At 36.9% G+C, this 18,620-nt stretch overlaps 1 protein-coding gene across 1 annotated transcript; it reads right to left on the bottom strand.

The window, feature by feature from the left end:
* Positions 1 to 7,665: 7,665 nt before the first annotated feature.
* On the bottom strand, positions 7,666 to 10,224 carry MYF5 (myogenic factor 5). Its single transcript, XM_074267724.1, has 3 exons — positions 9,627 to 10,224; positions 8,455 to 8,530; positions 7,666 to 7,893 (listed from the first exon to the last, which is right to left on the bottom strand). Exons 1-3 carry the CDS (start codon positions 10,125 to 10,127, stop codon positions 7,700 to 7,702), a joined length of 771 nt encoding a protein of 256 aa, XP_074123825.1. The 5' UTR covers positions 10,128 to 10,224; the 3' UTR covers positions 7,666 to 7,699.
* Between the last annotated feature and the right edge of the window lie 8,396 nt (positions 10,225 to 18,620).

Raw genomic sequence — 18,620 nt, 5'->3', positions numbered from 1 at the left:
CTGCTTAGGAACCTCTATGGACTGACCTGCCTGGTGACCACCAGCTGCTTCTGGCCCACACCCTAATTTAGCCTTTGCTCTCCCTGACAGGTGGCTTAGCTGATTTACTGAGCTGAGGTTACCTATTAGGGCACATCCTTTGCTTCTGCTCCACTGGCGTCAAACTCAAATAGAGACAGGTGCCATAAACCATACATAAGAATCCATGAACGTCCCATGTAGACTTAGAAGACAACAAATTCACACTATCACACTAATCTGATTTGGCTATGCTAAGACGTATTGGAGAACATATGGGTGGCCCCTGTTCTATTGTATTAGATGCACCTAATTAATCACTTTATTGGATACATTTGACTTCTGATTCTGTATTTTCCACTGCATCTGGGAGACAAAACTTTTGCCTTTGAGCTTGGATATGCTATGATTTTATCATTAAGAGATATTGTAACCCAGTGGAAACATATTGGACAAAATAATCAGGAAAAATCTAGGTTCAAGTCCTGTTTCTGATACTTCCTAGTTGGGCTGCATGGCCTTGGAAAAAACTCATATGACCCTCTGAGAGTTTTATTTTGTTTTTGTCATTGATAAATAATTGTAATAAGATTTGCACTACTTTACATGCTTATAAAGAAAGTAATTTGTAAACTTTAAAATGCTAAATACTTTTTTTTTTTTTTTTTTTTTTTTTTTTTTTTTTTGCTCAGGCAATTAGAGTAAATCGACTTGCCCAGGGTCACACAGCTAGGAAGCATTAAGTGTTTGAGAATAGATTTGAACTCAGGTCCTCCTGACTTCAGGGCTGGTGCTCTATCCACTGTACCACTTAGCTGCCCCCTAAACACTTTTTATAGGGGACCTCAAGCTATATAAAGATTACAAAACTTCTGAATGAATTGTGACGTATGAATGCTATGGAGTATTAATATACTATAAGGAATGATGAGCATGAAGAATGCAGAAAATCCCAAGAAGATTTATATAAGGTGATAAATAAAGCAGAAGCAAAATAAGTAAACATAACTATACATATATATATATATATATACATATATATATATATATACACATATATGTGTGTGTGTGTGTGTATAATTATGATGCAATATTCTCCTGCTTCTGTTACTTCACTTTGCATCTTCCCCTTTCTGAAACCATTCTGCAGAAGTCTATCACAATAGTATGGCAATCTCTCAATTTTCAATTATTTGCAACCACAAAAAAAGATTTGCTATAAATATTTTTATACATAGGTCCTTTACCTTTTTCTTTGATTTCCTTCTTTACCCTTTCATCTTAAAATACCTTGTATTTCTGGCATTTCTTTTATCTATATATGAATTCTGCATCTTTCATCTTTCTCTCATGTGTGTATATAGTATATAATATGTATATAAACATAATGGTGTAAGTATGTATGTGTATAATGCATGTACATATCTAACATGTACATATCTAACATGCAAGTTTGTATGTGTATATATATATATGTATTTTTATACGTACATATGCGCTATCTATCTATCCTTCCCCTCTCCCTAAGAACATAGGCAATCAGATATAGGTCATACATGTGAATGATGTAAAACATTTCCATATTACTCATTTTGTGCAAAAAGACTAGAATAAAAGAAAAAATGAAAGAACATGAAAATAATACACTTCAGTTTGTATTGAATCAATATTAGTTCTTTCTCTGAAGGTATATAGTGTGATTCAACATTAGAGTTGTCTTGGATCATTGCATAGCTAATATGATAATAGCTAAGTTATTCAGAGTTCTTCATCAAACAGTATTGCTGTTACTGTGTACATCGTTCTAGAAGTACGCTCTTGAAAAGATGACCAGTAGTAAGGGAGGGAATACATTCACAGAAAGGCAGAACTAGGAGAACATATAAGGATTACATGTGACAAAAAATAAAATATGTCATTGCAATAACTTCCTCAACCATTGCTGCTAATGTTCTTAGAGGATATGATCACACCTTTCTTGGCTCCTCAGGACTAGGAAGCTTTGTTACTGTCATTCAACAGTTTTAGCCTGGGCATTTCTGCTGAACTGCCTTGTGCTTTGTGCTGACCTTTAACATCTAAATGACTTTTTCCACAGGGGAATGATTGAATAAGTGGGCCTGAGGAGTCATTAACTTTATTCAGTTATCTCTGGCAATCTAATTAGAGAAATCCTTTGGTATTTTAAATCTTTCGTCTAAATACTTTTTATAACCTATTTTGTAGATATTGCTTTCTTTTTGTCTCCCCTCTAGGGTTGTATAAGCTCCTTGAAGGTAGGGAGTTTTTGCTTCTTTTTATATTCATGGTACCTGTCACATAATAGTACTTAATAAAAGTTTATTGAATGTATTTAACTTCTTTGGTTCTTGGTTTCTTGATCTATAAAATGAGAGAGGCTCAGACTAGATCACTATTAAAGATTATCTTCATCTCTGATTCTATTAATAACCTTGCAATTGGTTTTGTTTTCAGTTTTTTCTCTCCATAATCTGTCCTTTTCACAGTTGTCAAAATAATATTCCTAAGGCACAGAACATTCCCCTACAGGATTTTCTGTGCATCTCAACAGCCTCTGGGTTCTAAGCAATCTAGCTCCAACCTACCTTTCTGGATAATTTACAAATTTCTTCTCTTCATGCATTCTATATTCTAGCCAGTTCAAACTATCAACTGTTTCCCAAACTCAGTAATTTATCACCTGACTCTTTGTATCCACATAAGCTTTATCTAAGTATAGAATGTATTTCCTTCTCACCTGGGGGCCTCTGGGCACTGATCTTTCTTCCCAAGATGCCATTTTCTCAGTGAAACTATCATTCAATCTTTCCAGTACTAATAAGTACTATCTCCTTTTTTCAAGTTACCTTTTTCCAGCAGCGAGAGAGATCAGTTAGCAGATCAGACAATATTTTATTTGTGATTTTGTATTTTCTTTTCATTCATTAATGCTTGCATGCATGAATGAAAATAGGATTTTGTCTGAATGGAATTGCCATGACTTTAGGAAAGGTCGATTTTCCCCTTGATCAAGAAGCAATTTCATAATTCTTTCCCTTTGAGATGTTACTTATTTTTATTGGTTACAACAATGTCATGAGCTATCTTGTCATCATTTCCTCTATTTGTCATTTTAAAGGACAGAGAGAGAACTAAATTAACCATAGACGCCGGACTAGATTTCCTAAGTGTTGAATTTTCAATCTTGCTGTTCCAGCAAGGGGAGACAATTTTCGGGGGTTAAATTGTTCATCAGAACCTCCAAGAAAAAGGGGACTTAGGGCTTTGCCGATTTTTGTGTAATGGGTAATGATGTGAGAGCATTTGATTGTGAAATTTGCCTGGGGACTCTGCCATCCAACAGGGCTTATCTGAAGTCACAAATAGCTGTGCTACAATATCATTCCCAGAAATACCACCTCCACAAGTCAGGGAATTAAGTTACCACTTTAGTCTCCTTACTTTTCTAACCCTGGAGAATAAGCTCTGGGAAGTATCAATTTCTGAGTCACTGTTTGTTGGAATGCTATCTTGAACAAGACACTCCCTGAAATCTAGAAAGTTTCTACTAATTTTAACTTAATTATTATATCTTTCAAAAAAAAGAGAAAGATAATAATAGAAATAATATACAAATATTATGAAGTACTTTTTGGTTGAGTAAATTCATCCCACTCTAGACTTAAATTCTCTCTCAATTCTCAAACATTAAAAAAATATGCATTTTCCAGGCTTGGGGCTCTGCTTGCTTTGGACTCTGTTCTTGTTTTGAATTTATACAGGTAAAGATGAGCAGGTAGTAGTTACTCCTAAGAGCTGTCTGTGTGACTTCTGGGAAGTACTAGTCAGTTATAGGACCCTTCCTTGAGCAGTCTATCAGTCAACAATTTATTAAATTACTAAATTACTTGAGCAGATGTAGAGGCAGTCCAGTAGTTTGCACTGAACTGTTTGGGGGCCCATCCTGATACTGCCCATACATATACTTTATATTCTTCCTTTTCTGTTCCTTAGATGGATGCCCAAGCTGGTACTATTTTCTTTAGAGAAAAGCTTCTTAAAATGTGTGTCATGACCTCATATGGGATTTCATAACTGAAGTAGGGATTACAAAATTATGATTTATGATCAATAAATGTTTGAATTTACATACCTCTTTTATAAACTTCATATACTTACATACTGGGGGGTCATGCAAAAATTTCTAAAGCAAAAAGGAGTTGCAAGTGGAAAAAGTTTAAAAAGTCTTGCTATAGAGGACAATGATAGAAGAGTATATGCTAAAAATAAAAATGTGGTTTATTAGTTTTGAGCACTTTCTCCACTAACAAAAGAGCTATCTCCTAAACCTATCATAGGTACATAGATTTAAAGCAAGATGAAACCTTAGAATTTCGTCATTTTACCAATGGACAAACAAAGTACAGAGAGGTTAAATTATTTGTTTTGTCATGCAGGTGGTAAATGGCAGAACTAGGATTTGAATCAAGAACTTCTGACTTTAAAATGCTGTTTCTAATTTACAATGCTACAAATGGGGTACACTCCACCAAAAGCTTTGTGGTTTGTCAATTTATGAAATATGGGAGATCAGAAATCCCTTTAATAAAATATTTTATAATACTATGACACTTACTTACAAAGTCAACTAGTCATTGCTTTTTAAAACTTAAAGTATTGTATGAACAGAATATCATCATTAATAGAAATTCAAAATGGAGGAAAGTCTAATAAAAGAAAAAGAAGTTTGGTAAACAAAAATTATTTTTATGCATTGAAAGAATATATTGATGTATCTCATTATGTCTTTGACTAGATTAATCAAAATTACTAATTTAGCAATTTTTTTATTTTTTCTTTTATAGAAAAATAGTCATGAAAGAAGCAGCAATGTTGTAATGAAAAGAGTATTGGATTTGAATCATGAGCTCTCAATCTTAGCTCCCACTATTGTTACATGTATGACCTTGGACAAGTTATTTCCAGTTCTCAGGCCTCAATTTTCTCATCTGTAAGATGAGGAAATTGAACTTCATTTCACACACCTTTAGACCTTATGCTTTATTCTGCCACTGAAGTATTGATAGAAGCATTGAAGGAAAAAACACAAAAAGAACTGGATGTTAATTTTTAAATAATAACCTTTTATTTTCAAAATACATGCAAAGATTGTTTTTAACATTCATCATTGTAAACCTTGTGTTCCAAATTTTTCTCCCTTTCTTCTCTACCTCCCCTAGGCAGCAAGTAATCCAGTATGTCAAACATGTATGTACAAGATATATATTTCTATACATATTTCCACATTTATCATGCTGCACATGAAAAATCCGATCAAAAAGGAAAAAATGAGAAAGAAAAAAAGCAAGAACATATTAACAAACAACTAAAATGCTATGTTGTGTTTCATATTCAGTCCTCATAGTCTTCTTTCTAGATGTAGTTGGCTTTCTCCATCACAAGTATATTAGAATTGGCCTTTCCATCTCATTTTACAGATGAAAAACATGAGAGAAATAAAATTAAATGACTTGCCCAAAGTCATACAGCCAGGAGGCCAGATTTGAATCTTTCTATTTACAAGTCTAGTGCACCATGTTCAATGCACCATGTAAATGACCCTCTTCCCTGAAATAGAGCTACAGTTATGTGAACATAGCTTCAATTCCCTTATTCTAAGCATTCTTTTCTCCAAACCAAATATTGGTAATTTCTTCAAGGAATTATCATATAGCATAAGTTTAATATCCTTTACAATTCTAGTTTCTGTCTTCCAGCTGAATTCTAGCTTAACATTATCCTTTCTGAACTTTATGCTTATAACTGAACACAACACTCCAGATGTGGTATGAACAGGGAAAAACAAATCACTTTCTTATTTCTATAATCTTCACCTCTTTTAATTTAGCTTTATTTATTTATTTGTTTGTTTGTTTGTTTTGCTACCATATCAAACTGTTGACTCATATGGACGAGTCAGCTTAGGCAGCTTTTATTACAGGCCTCTTTTAGTCTTAATAATATGGAAACAAAAAAACATAATGGTTTAACAATTCATTTGTAGCTCTCATGGACAATAATCTTAAAAGAATATCTAGTTGAAGACAGAAAAGAAAAAAATACAAAAATCTCCAACCCACACATGGACAAAAATCTCTATTACAACATAGCTGGGAAGTGTACAAGCAATCTTGGTTTGAAGATCTCTAATAAAGGTAAATTCATCACTTCTGGAAGCAGCCCATTCCACTCTCAGACAGTCCTGTTTGCTAGGAAGTTTTTTACTTTCCTTTAGACAAGTCCATTTCTTTGCAACTTCCACATATTACTTCCTTTTTTTTAAATAGTTTTTATTTACCAGATATATGCATGGGTAATTTTGCAATATTGGCAATTGCCAAACCTTTTGTTCTAATTTTTCCCCTTCTCCCCCCCCCAGATGGCAGGTTGACCAATATATGTTAAATATGTTAGTGTATAAATTAAATACAATATATTCCACATATTGCTTCTAATTCTGCCTAGCTCTATTGTCAGATAAAGCCCACTGAGAATTTCTTCCATGCCTCAAATTCTCAATGATAGCTAATATGTCCTGATAACTCTGCTCTTCCTCTGGTTAAACATCTCAATCTCTTAAAAGAATCTATCATCATATGATGTGATCTCTAGGTTTTTCCCTGACCTGTATCCCTAGCAAAAAAAAATCTAATTTGTTTTAATAACGTTTGGCAAATATCAAAATTCTATAAATTCTGTGTATCCATTTAGATGCCATTAGTGTGAAATCACCTGCAGATCTCCATTTCCATCGCATAATTACCCTTACATATGAAATGTCAAGTTAGAGAAATGGTATCCTTTAGCTATGAAATACCTAATTGGTTTCACATTGGCTTTTAACATTGGGAAGTAAACAGGACTTTGGAAGAGTCTTCAAGATGCCAAAAGCTGGATTGGTCTAATATTCTAATGCGCTGGTATTGTATAAGCTCTGTATTAAGGACTTTGTACAATTTCTTGCTAATTTCTCTGGAAATTATCATGTTTTTTTCAAAGAATCAGACCAACATATTTCTGTGAGTAGACATTTTTATTTATAGTGGCACTTCCAAAGTTTCTCATATCTTGAAAATATCCACAAAAATACTGACTTATTTTTACATTAGAAGGATGCATTTTGCATATAAAAAGAGTAAATATATATACTATTAGGCATTATTTTTTCTTTTTATTTAATAAAACTGACTTTAGGAGCAAGCAAAATTGAACTATGATTAAAGTCTTTTATAACTGATCCCACCTATCTTTTAAAGTATAAAATGCAGTTCTAATAACAATGAAATAATTTTTTGATAAGTAACATTTATGAAAATATAACTTAAGTACTTCTGCGAGTTACCTCTCCTCATAACCTTCTGCCATGAATAATAATATTAAAATATATATCAAAAGTAAAAACAAAGCATTCCCATGATGGTGACTTTTTAGTTAAATACATTTTCTTATAAAGTGGCAAAATAGTATTCACAAATATACAACTAACATGAAATATTTATATACAGAGTGTCTTAGCTTAGAAATTTGCACTGCCTCCTGCTTAATGGTCTAACAGGCTTTCCTGTTAATTCTGTACTTGGAGGAAAAATCAGTGAGTGGAGTTAATCTCAAGTCTCAGAGTTCATAGCACATGATAGATGAGCCTGGAATTAGGGGCCCCTGGTGTTTCTGGCTGAGAGTCAGTGCTGGCAATTGAAGAAAGAGAAACAGGGTCTTGAAGAGTCAACACAGGTTGATCAGACGATGAGATCCGATCCACTATGCTGGATAAGCAGTCCAAACTGGATAATGTGGAATTTTTGTCGTTGGAGGAAACTAAGGATGGGAGAGAAACACATTATGAATTAGACATGGGTAGAATGATTTGTTACTTTGCCCTCCTCCTCTGTTTTGATCCCTTCCTCCTACACTCAAAAGTCAGGTGGCCATAGAAAAAGAGAAGCAAAAATTGGAAGCACATATCTGGGAAGCAACAAGAACATGTCTTTAATGGCTGGATTAAAATGGTCGTAGGTAAGGAGTAGGCATTGGGCTTTTGTGGATTGACATTTTTGTTTCTTTGCTTGCTTGCTTGTTTGCTTGTTTATAGCTCAAAGTATCATCAACTTATCATTTACCCAATAAAAATTAAGTCACACAGAACTCTGGTTTGGTTACAGCAGGGTTCTTTAAACTGTAACAACATATTAGCTTTTCTTCATCATCTTGTGTACTTTATTTTTATGCAATGAATACATTATGCTAAGAAGAGATCCATAAGCTTTATAAGCTATCAAAGAAATCTGATGGAAGTTAAAAAAAAAAACAAACCCTTTTTCTAGAGTGAGCTGTTCAATGAACCATATCTGAAGCTCATCTATGACCATTAGCACTTACCATTTGTCATATCAGGGCAGTAGACACTGTCAAAACTGCTGTTTCTTCTGGACCACACAGGGCTGTTGCATTCAGCCTAAGAAAAGCAATTTTTTTTTTAGTTTTAGTGTCTGACAAACTGGGACTCTGAACAAGCTTTCAGATACCTTCTTTTGACCCTCGTGAACCCCTTCAATTTTATTTTTGAAATGGAGAACTCTAGTGAAATTACAAAAGGAGGAGGACACAAGAGAAAGAAACAAAAAGAAAAAAGAGGAAAAAAAGAAAAGGTGAAGGAGAGGCAGAGAGATAGAGTCAATCAAAGACAATGTGTCAGAAAGAGAGTAGAAATGAGCTGAGCTGAGATTGCAATATTTATTGGTTTATCCATGAAGAATGGATGGAAGTAGAAGGAAGCTACCCTAATTTAGTGAGAGAACACTTTCCCAGGGCAACAACACATTAAAACCTGGCACAGATGAAGCAAACGCTCTCAGAAAAGAATGCATCAACAACTTCTCAGAGCCAGGCTTTCTCAGGGGAGGGTTTATGGCTTGAGCATTTTTTTTTCCATTTCTTCATTAAGTTATTAAAAACATGGGCAATGTAGGCTTCAGAGATTGCCCCTTAGTTCTCTGTGTGTGGCAAAGCAGACTTAAATTACATATTTGAAAATAGACTATAATGGAGAAAACGTTTCCTCCCAAAGATCACTTTGTGATCTTTCTCTTTAGCAGCAACCTTTGGCAAGCAGCATCTTGCTGAAAGAGGTGCCCTTCACTGCCTTAGAAATACAAATAGGATTGTGTCAATTCCATAGGAGTTGTGTATACTTAACAGCTGACTTCCAGGGTCAGAATTGGAAGGACCCTTAGAGAACACCTAGATCAACACCCCTCATCTTGCAGATGATCAAATTGGGGCCCATAGAGCTTAAGGTCACATAGAGATGAACAACATCTTAGTGTCAGCCTAATAGTCTCTACTCCTGCCTGGCTGCTTTCCTAAAACAGAACCATGTAATCTTTGTAAGTCTGGGTCTATTCAATATTTTACAATATTAAGTCACAACATCATAACCTTGAGTTTAAAAACAAAACAAACAAAAAAAAAAACTAAGCCACCTTTTAGTATTTTTCATATTTTCATAATTCTAATAAAGGACGACAATCATCTGTGTAGGAACTTCTTACCATCCCATCAGAGCAGTTGGAAGTGGGGCTGGTAGGTTCAGAACAGCTCTGCCCAGGTAGAGTATAGTAGTTTTCGACCTGTTCCCTCAGCAGTTCTTGGAGGCTCTCGATGTATCTGATAGCATTCCTGAGGATCTCTACTTTGGGCAGTCTCTGGTTAGGATTGGCCGTAGTACATCTCTTAAGTGTCTCAAAAGCCTGGTTCACCTTCTTCAGCCTCCGCCTTTCCCGCATGGTGGCCGCCTTCCTTCTGTCCATGGTGGTAGATTTCCTCTTGCAGGCTTTGCAAGCCCACATGAGGCAGTGGCCCGCTTGGTGGTGACCCGTCGGGGCTCGCACATGCTCCTCTTCGTCTGAGCCTTGGAGGTCTGTTTTGTGGGCTCCGAAAGAAGTCATTCTGGACTCAAACTCATCCCCGAAGTCCCCTTCTGGAGAAGGGATGCAGGAGCTGTCGTAGAAAAATTCGGATGGGGAGAACTGGCAGCCCTCCATCATTTCCATTCTGCCAGAGGAGAGAGGGAGGGATGTTGCACCTGGAGGGCAGAGAGAGACTCCAGTGAAAGTTATCCTGGCGTTCCACTTGGTCAATTTCCTCAGCAATTAGCTAGGGGAGAGGCTAGTGTCCTTACTCTGAGGCATGGCCTCTTTATATATTCATAGAGAGGGAGGTTGGTCCACAGTGGCTACTCATTATTAGCATATCCCACCACAACCCCTACTGGGGGCTGTCTGAGCAAACCTACTTTCCCCAGGAGACAATTTGCTGTTTACAACGCCTTTTGACTAGTTAATGATTTTACTGCATTTCTTTTTAATGGGAGTCGGCTTCTCCACCCACCCAGCCCCTCCCCCTTTTCCCTCTTACTTTCACTCACCACTTAACCAAACCATGAGACTATTTCTAAATGTGATCTTAGCAATAAACAAAATTAAATTTTATGAAATTTCTCCCTTTTTTCCAATCTCTCTCCCCCCACCCCCTTTTTGAAACAACCTAGACCTGGGGAAAACAATCCCTAGAGGAGACATAGAAAATAAGAAGTTTTATAGATGGAGAGAGGGCCCTTCTATTGAATCAGTTATTTCTCCTCCCCAGTAACTTCACATCAAGGATTCTTCAGACAAGTGTGCACAATACATGAACTTGAATTCATAAATTCATAAACTTAAACATAAATTCATAAACTTGAAAATTCTTTGGACTCTTAAGTTTTTCATTTTTTGGCCTAGTTTAAGAATTCTTCTAAGTAAGACTTAGATAAAGGCATTTTTTTAAAAAGTAGTTGTTTTAATGGAGATTTTAATAAATCAGTCTTTTCTTAAATGCATATCATTGCTCCATCTTAAAAGAGATGGTGGAAAGAGGAATAACCAAATAAATAATTTGACTTGAATCCAAAATGTCTTTAGCCTTTGAAATCAAGGGATCTCAACAAACCCCAGGGGGGGAAAAAAAAGACACAAATAAAGGAAAGAGAAAGAATGAAAGAGAAAATTACATCCTAACTTAATCCGTCTAACTTTCCTTGGTCTCTAGCTCTGACTCTCGTGTTTCCACAGACATAACAGAGAAGCAAGACTTGGGGTTTGCTCATTTTCTGCTTTCAAGCAAACTTACACCGTTACAGATGCGTCCCAGCTGCCGGAGCCACAATCCCTCCTGCTAGTGTAAAATTTCTAACCCCACAATCCCTAAGTAACTTCACACAAACCGGTGACAAAAGCCTTCCAGAAAGCTTGCAGCTAGATCATTGTAACCCTGAATGGGGAGGTGGTGGTGGGGGGTGGGTGGAGGAAGGGGATGGTAATTAAAGTGGTAATGAAACCATTAACAGAAGGTTGCCAGAGCCCCAAGAACCAGCCCGTGGACCACATTCAGATAACTTGTGTTTGTGTGTTTTAAATTTTATGAAAATGGGTTATTCAAGGCACATGCCCATATGTCATTATCTATAGTTGCTAGATTCTAGTCTGAATAATCTCTCTGCTAGGACTACATACCGGCTCCTAGAGGAAGCGGCCTTGCTTTAACCTCAATCTGCCTGTCTGTCCAGTAAGTGTTATAGCTTCCTAATGTTTTTTGTCTGAGGACCTTTTTAAGGGGGAGGGGGTAGTGTTTTGTTTTGTTTTGCTCTGTTTACTTTCTACGATCCCTTTTCCTTGGCTCTTGGCTTGGAGATTTCTTGTCAGGAAGGACCAGAAAGGTACCATTTTCATCAGGGTTCATTGAAGCAAAGGGAACTATTATGGGAGATCAGGAGTGTACCTACCAGATGAGGGAGAAAGACAATATAGAAGTCCTTGCTGCCTCAAATCTTAAATGTCCCACCCTTACTGGGGAAAAAAGTTTCTCTTAAAAATTTTGCACAAGCCCACTTTGTTCACCCCAAAGGGTCTTAATTGTCTGGCCACTTGGGAGTACATCTGCAGTTTATTTAGGGCTATAAACAGGAACAGAGCCTTTGAAATGAATCCTGTATTAAGAACATAAACCTGATAAAGGAATAAAGTTACAGAAAAAAAAAATCAAGACTGTGAATGGTAGCAATCCTTGGTGAAGTAAGTGGTTGGAAATATTAAAATGGCCTTTCTCATCTTTGAAACACAGTATTCAACTCCCTCCTGTTCCCCATCTCAGAAGGAGTTTTCCCTTTGTCTTTTCAGACACCCCCTCTCAATTCCAACATGGTGTTTTAGTCATATAATTGGGTAAGAGATTGAACCTATGATTTAACTGATAGAAGGAACTCTTCTGTGTATTTCTACCTGCTGGCCATCTAGGGAGTCTATGGATCCTTTCTCAGAAGTTAAAACCAACAAGTATTTATTGAATGCTCACCATGTGCTAAATCCTGGAGACAAAAAGAAAGGGGGGAAAAACAGTTCCTGCTCTCAAAGAATTCAGTCTAATTGGAAATATAACATGTGAACAACTGTATACAAAGAAAATATAAACATGATAAATTAAAGATAGGCGAACAATCAGTATTAAAAGAATGATGATTTTCTGTAGAAGATTTTAGCTTGTACTGAATATTTTGTTTGGAATTTGAAATATTTTAAAACTATAACAATAGGGAGCCCTGGATTAAGAACTTCTGCCTTATGTCACATTTATAGTTTTAGAGAGTTGTCTACTTCAGCGAGGGGTTAAGTGAATTGCCCAGGCTCACCAAAGTCTAGAAGTGTCATAGATGTGAGACTTGAATCCAAATCTTTTGGGCTGAGAGGTCAGTTCTCTAGGCACTGTTACACAGTCTTTAGTGCAAACAGTAGGTACTTAACAAATGCTTTTTGACTTTAAGTGGTTTGGAGTATTTGCCAAGGAGCTGTGGTTTTGGGTCAGCAGTAATTTGACTACCTTTATTGGATGGTGAATCCTAAAGATATTGCCTGAGTACACTGGGCAAGTGCTAAAATAGAGCTGTTTACAGGTTTGTGTTCCGGTCACAAACAAACTTGATCTTTAATGTTGTAGCTGGGGGAGGGGGGGGTAGTGGTAGAGGAAGGACTAGGAGAGAGGCTATGACACTTCTTAGCCACCTTTCACTAGATTCCTTTCCATTAAGCACTTGTAGTGGCAGGCCAGAGTCCAAATTTCCCCCCTACACTCATGGTATTCTTTCGCTTCACTTTAGGCGGAAAGCTTTTCATCACATTCTCACAGCCCTGCCCCGTGAGGGTCCTTGACCATGGGCGGCTTATCTCTGTTCTCCTTCCTCCCCATCCACCCGGCCTTGTACCTTACTCCAAACTGGCTACTGCAGACCGCACAACCTATTCCTTCTCCCCCCTTCTCCAACTGCCGGTGTTGTGCCGGGAAGGATGCTGTCACTCACGAGACTCTGTCATTAGGAGAAGCCCTCCGAGGTTACAGTTCTCTTTGGTAAAGTGATCTCAAAACACATATGCAAACGTGCAGAAGGCGAGTGGAACAGCAGAAGTACCAAAACCAAGCCCCGGGCTGCTTAATGGGGCTTGTGGGGAGGGGGGGAGGGAGGACCTGAGCCGCTGGGCTCTGGGGACTGAGGTGCTGAAAATAGGATGCCAGGGCACCAACACAAGCTAGACACAACTTTTAAACGGTGCTCAGAGGCGAGGAAAGAAAGAGATCAGAAAATAGGAGGAAATTTTCAGAGGACGAAAGACGCCAGCTTCTTTCAAAGGCTTTGGGACTTAGGAGTTTGGCAGCTATTTCTTTAGCGGAGACCCAAAAGTAGGAACATGGAGAATCGGGGTGGCTAAAAAGACCTTTCCAGAGAACTTGGGGGACGTATTATCTGCGGTTTAATATGTGCTTCGCATATAGTGGAGCTTAATAAAATATTGCCCGAGTGGAAATTGGGCTGGATTCAATTGATTTTCCCTCCGATCCTTGCCCTTCTAAGTTTATCATTTGCGTTAAAATAAGCAAACTCCACCTTCCAGAATTTTTCTGGTCAGCCAAATTCTATTTTAAGGTCATAGACCACTTCCACTTTCAGTATGTAAAAAGTACAATTAGAAAAGTCGTCTCATTGAATTTCTCCTTCTTTGTCCTTTGCAGACTAGGATCTAGGAATATTAAAATGTCGTTTAGTTTTTGCTGAAGTGATTGTTTTTCCTTTTCCTGACTTCTTAAATTCTTTATTAAATGTGATGGCTTTCTGGGGCAAGGGAAGAAAGAGGGATGTATCTGAAAATAAATAATCTAAATAGAATAAAAATATCAATATCAGTATCAATGTATATGTATGTGCATATATGTGAAAACATATAGAGAGAGATATACATATGTGTGTATATAGGTATTGCATGTGTAGACAGACAAATAAATAGATAGCCTAGTTCTGCATTTCTGCAAAGTATGTATCCAATATCTGCAGAAAAAACTCAACTAGATCACAATTCCTTATATTTGACAAGAGAAAGAATACTACCATGCACACATTTATTAAATGTTTTTTCTAACATAATCTAAGGACAGGACCACCAAAGCACACGTGACTGTATACTTTGACTTGTTATGAGCAGTCCATTTACTTTTCATTGTTGTTGTTGCTTTTAATAAATGAAAGCAGCTTGCACTGTTTAAAAAAAATTAATTTGATTTATATGCAGTTCTAGTAATTTCTATCAGGGAAGTAAGGCTTTCCAAATAAAAATGAGTCATTCTAAGAGGCTCTTTTATTTTTAAAGACATTTTTAAATCACCCTCACACCTTTTTACTAATAGAGATTATTACAGTTAAAACAACATGGATTTATGGACCTCTCACTGCAGAGGTATGGACTACATACATAAATGAGTTTGGGGAAGTGGTGTTTACCAGAATTCCAGACCTCTGAGAAGTCACCAAGGTTGTTTTTTTTTTTTTTTTTTTTTTTTTTTTTTAAGAAGTCAAATATCAGGAGAAAGCAATTTCAAGGGCTTCTCCTCTGCCTTTTTGGTGGGAGCCCCCTCAAAGACAGTGGCAAAAAGAGGATTATTAATCAGTTTCAAGGAAGGGTAATTCTTCATCACTTTCATTCTTATTAAAAGGGATTTTTGTAATGTGCTAAACTTTTGGCTACTTTCAGCTCTGGGAATCAAGCACACCTAAGTAAACACATTAGTACCTGACAGAGCTGCTGGAAGAATTTGTGGGGAAGACAGCTGAAGAAGACATTGGCCTCTGCTTGGATACTGGGACTCCCAGGAGAGATCAAAGGGATGCGGACTTGAAACCAGGGAGAAGGATGGTCCCTATAGCCACAGCTTGTTGGAGCACATGGCTCAGCTGCTCAGTCTTGGTTGCTAAGTCTAAAAGCCAGCAAACATTGCACTAAGAGACAGAACTAGCTATTAGCTCTCTCTGTGTCTCTGTGTCTCTGTGTCTGTCTCTGTCTCTGTCTCTGTGTCTTTATGTGTTTGGTTTTTTCCCTCTCTCTCTCTCTCTTAAATCACATTTCATGTGAATTAAAAGTTTTAAGGCCAAAGGATGAAGTGTGTTACAAAATACAGAGGAAAGATGCTTTTAAAAGCCTGACTCTTTGGAGATATACCTTATTACCTATCAACAAATTAAATTAAATAAGTGAAATTATAATAACTGAAATAATGAAATAATGTAGACTGCTCCTAGTCTACATTATTAGTCTTGTGGGGAAAAAGACAGTGAAATGCTGTTGGCAGAGGACTCTTCATAGAAACAGACAAATTGAGTTAATAAAGACAGAAGTTGTTTCAACAAGACATTTTTCAAAGTCCAAAGTTCTGGACAGAGTTGTATATTTCTCATTCTCTTCCCCTTCCCCAAACCCATTCTTTCCCTCCTAATCATTGTGGTACCTTGGAGAATCTGAAATTGGAGGACCTGGGTTTGAATGATATTGCTGTTGTTTTTTAATTTGTTTCACTTTAAGCAAATCAGTTCATTTCTCTGAACCTCAGTGTCTCATTTGTAAATTGAGAGAGTTGCATTGAACTTCTAATGCCCCTCCCAATTTTCAATCTATGACCTTATATATGGGACCAGGAACAAGTTACTGGAATCTCAGCAAATGCCCAGCATATTCAGATTTGAAGTCTTTTGGCTCAGGTGAGCAGAGCTAGCAACTTAAGAAACTCATTTTAAAGAGACTTTTTCCTGGTAATATCCTTAGATGGATTAAAAAAAAAAAAGTTCTGATCCTATTCTAAACTTGATAACTTTGAAGCTAGACTGCCTTTGGAAAGAGGTTAGGTTACAATTAAATCACAAACCACTTATCTTTCCCAAGTTATTACCTCCTGATTGGAGTTCCCAGAAACCTGTTTGCTTTGGCTTTGGATTGGTAGATTATCATTATTAATATCAAACAAAAACATTTTAATTGCAAACACACTGAGGGTTTGCACTGAAAAGCCTTACATGAGCTACAGAATTGGAGGTCATAGGGAACCTTTGGGAAATATTTGTTTTATTTAATGAAGAACTTCTATAGGCAAACTTTACTCCAAACAATTTCTCAAGTTACCCTGCTGCTGGAGATTGGGTAAATTTGGTATGGGAAGATGGAATAAAATCCATCAGTAAGTCTACTCCATGAATTTAACTAACAACTTTAGTGAGAACAAGGTTTAGGAGCCTAAGCAAAAGATGAATCTAACACACACACACACACACACACACACACACACACACACATACACACTGTGGTTATGATTATTATTTATTAATTATTATCAATTAGTAAATGTATTAAATTCAGAAAATGCTTTCTTTTGGTAAAGAACAGTTCACCTCAAATGTGCATATATATATATATATAAGTATATCACACTTATAGAAAAAACACATACTACACACAAGCACTGCATATACACATGTTGCATATTATACCTCTTGGATTCAGTACATTAAAGGTGAAATCTTTCTTAGATTTAGATTATGTGCTGCTTTATTTTACAAGTTGCAGACTTGGCACTTGGATAAAAGCATCTTCTGGAAACAAACCTCAGCAAAATGAAAAAAAAAAAAAAAAGCTAGTATCTATCCTTGTAATTTGGAAGAGGGGTGGAGGAGAAGGTGATGGGAGTGTAGCTTTAAAAGAATGACTCCTAATTTTATATGGGAACCTGACATGATGGAAAAGACTTTGGGTTGAGAGTGGAAGCTTTCGGTTGCATTTCCCACTCTCCCATTCACTAATCTGCAGCCTCAGTCAAGTTACTTAATTTCTGAGACTTGATTTCCTTCTCTGTTAAATAAACATGTAGGATGATATGATATCTCTGAGGTCACTTACTGCTCTGCCATTCTAAGATATCACAAGTGTAGAAATCTTTGGAGAAGACATGTACAATGTTCTTTCTTCAAATGACTATGACTCAACACATTTTTCATTAAAATGAGCCAAAGGTGATGACAGATGGAGCTAAGCTGATGGATATATAGGATTTATAGAAGAGTGAGAATTTGGGAGAAATGATGCTGGGCTGTTTATTTTCTACCAAGGAAGCATGGAAAAGACTGGGGAGTCAAACCTTTAGTTCAAATCACATATCTGATGCTTACTAACTGTAGTAAAGTTGTTTAAAGTCTCAGGGTATCAATTTTCTTATTTTCAAAATAAGCATGAAATGACCTTTGAGGTCCCTTATAGCACAAAATCTACCTTCCTTATTCAGGCTGCTCTTTGGGGACACCTCGCCCCCCAAACACAAGACAACCTTCTTGGATGTAGGAGGGAGCTGGGATCAGGAATAGAGACAAAAATTTTATTTTTGATTTAAGGATTTTCTGTGATATAAGGTATAGAAGAGGGAGACTTCTTACAAGAAGAGATCTAAAAAGACATCTTAACAAGACTGCCAAAAAAAAAAAAAAGCAACATGAGATGACACCCCCCTAACCCCCAGTTTCTAGGTGGTCACCCCTTCCTGAGATTACAGTATAAACAAAGCTGGCACACGTTGTAAAGAAAACCTTCTTGGGATCAATTCCTGGAGTTTCTAGCCTCCCATTGGGCCTAGTAAGAGGCTTCATGTGTTGTTGTTGTATTCCTCTTAGTCAGCTTTCAACCATTTAACCCTTTCCCCCAGTGGGGCAGAAGGTAGTCCCATCAAAGAAGCTTCCCCTCTTCCAGCTCTAACACAAAATTCCTCTCCTTTTAGCCTACTTACTGGAAAAACAAACCCAAACTGACTAGGCCTTGGAGTCAGTCAAGCTTTCTAGAGTCTGGTCTAGTTCAAGAAAGGCAGGATCTTCTCTTAGTTCCCCTAATCTTCCCAGTTACCCTGAGAAAAGGAAGGGCAGTTTGGGTTGTTAGTCCAAGAGTTTCAGAGATAACAGTATTGCTCTCAGACTCCTCTTAATTTCTCAATCTGACAGCTAACATTTATTTATTGATTATTATGTCCCAAACACTATGCTAAAGTTACAAAGAAAAAGTAACACAATTTCTGCCCTCTCCAGGGAAAGTAACAGGAGGAGAGTCAGAAAGAGTATGCAGATGTGTCTATCTGTGTTTTTATTTATTCCCTAGCAAGTT

Source organism: Sminthopsis crassicaudata, chromosome 5 (assembly GCF_048593235.1).
Source record: "Sminthopsis crassicaudata isolate SCR6 chromosome 5, ASM4859323v1, whole genome shotgun sequence".
In the NCBI taxonomy this organism is placed as follows: Eukaryota; Metazoa; Chordata; class Mammalia; order Dasyuromorphia; family Dasyuridae; genus Sminthopsis; species Sminthopsis crassicaudata.
Note: the sequence above shows the minus strand (reverse complement) of the source record. Positions and strands in the feature narration are given on the sequence as shown.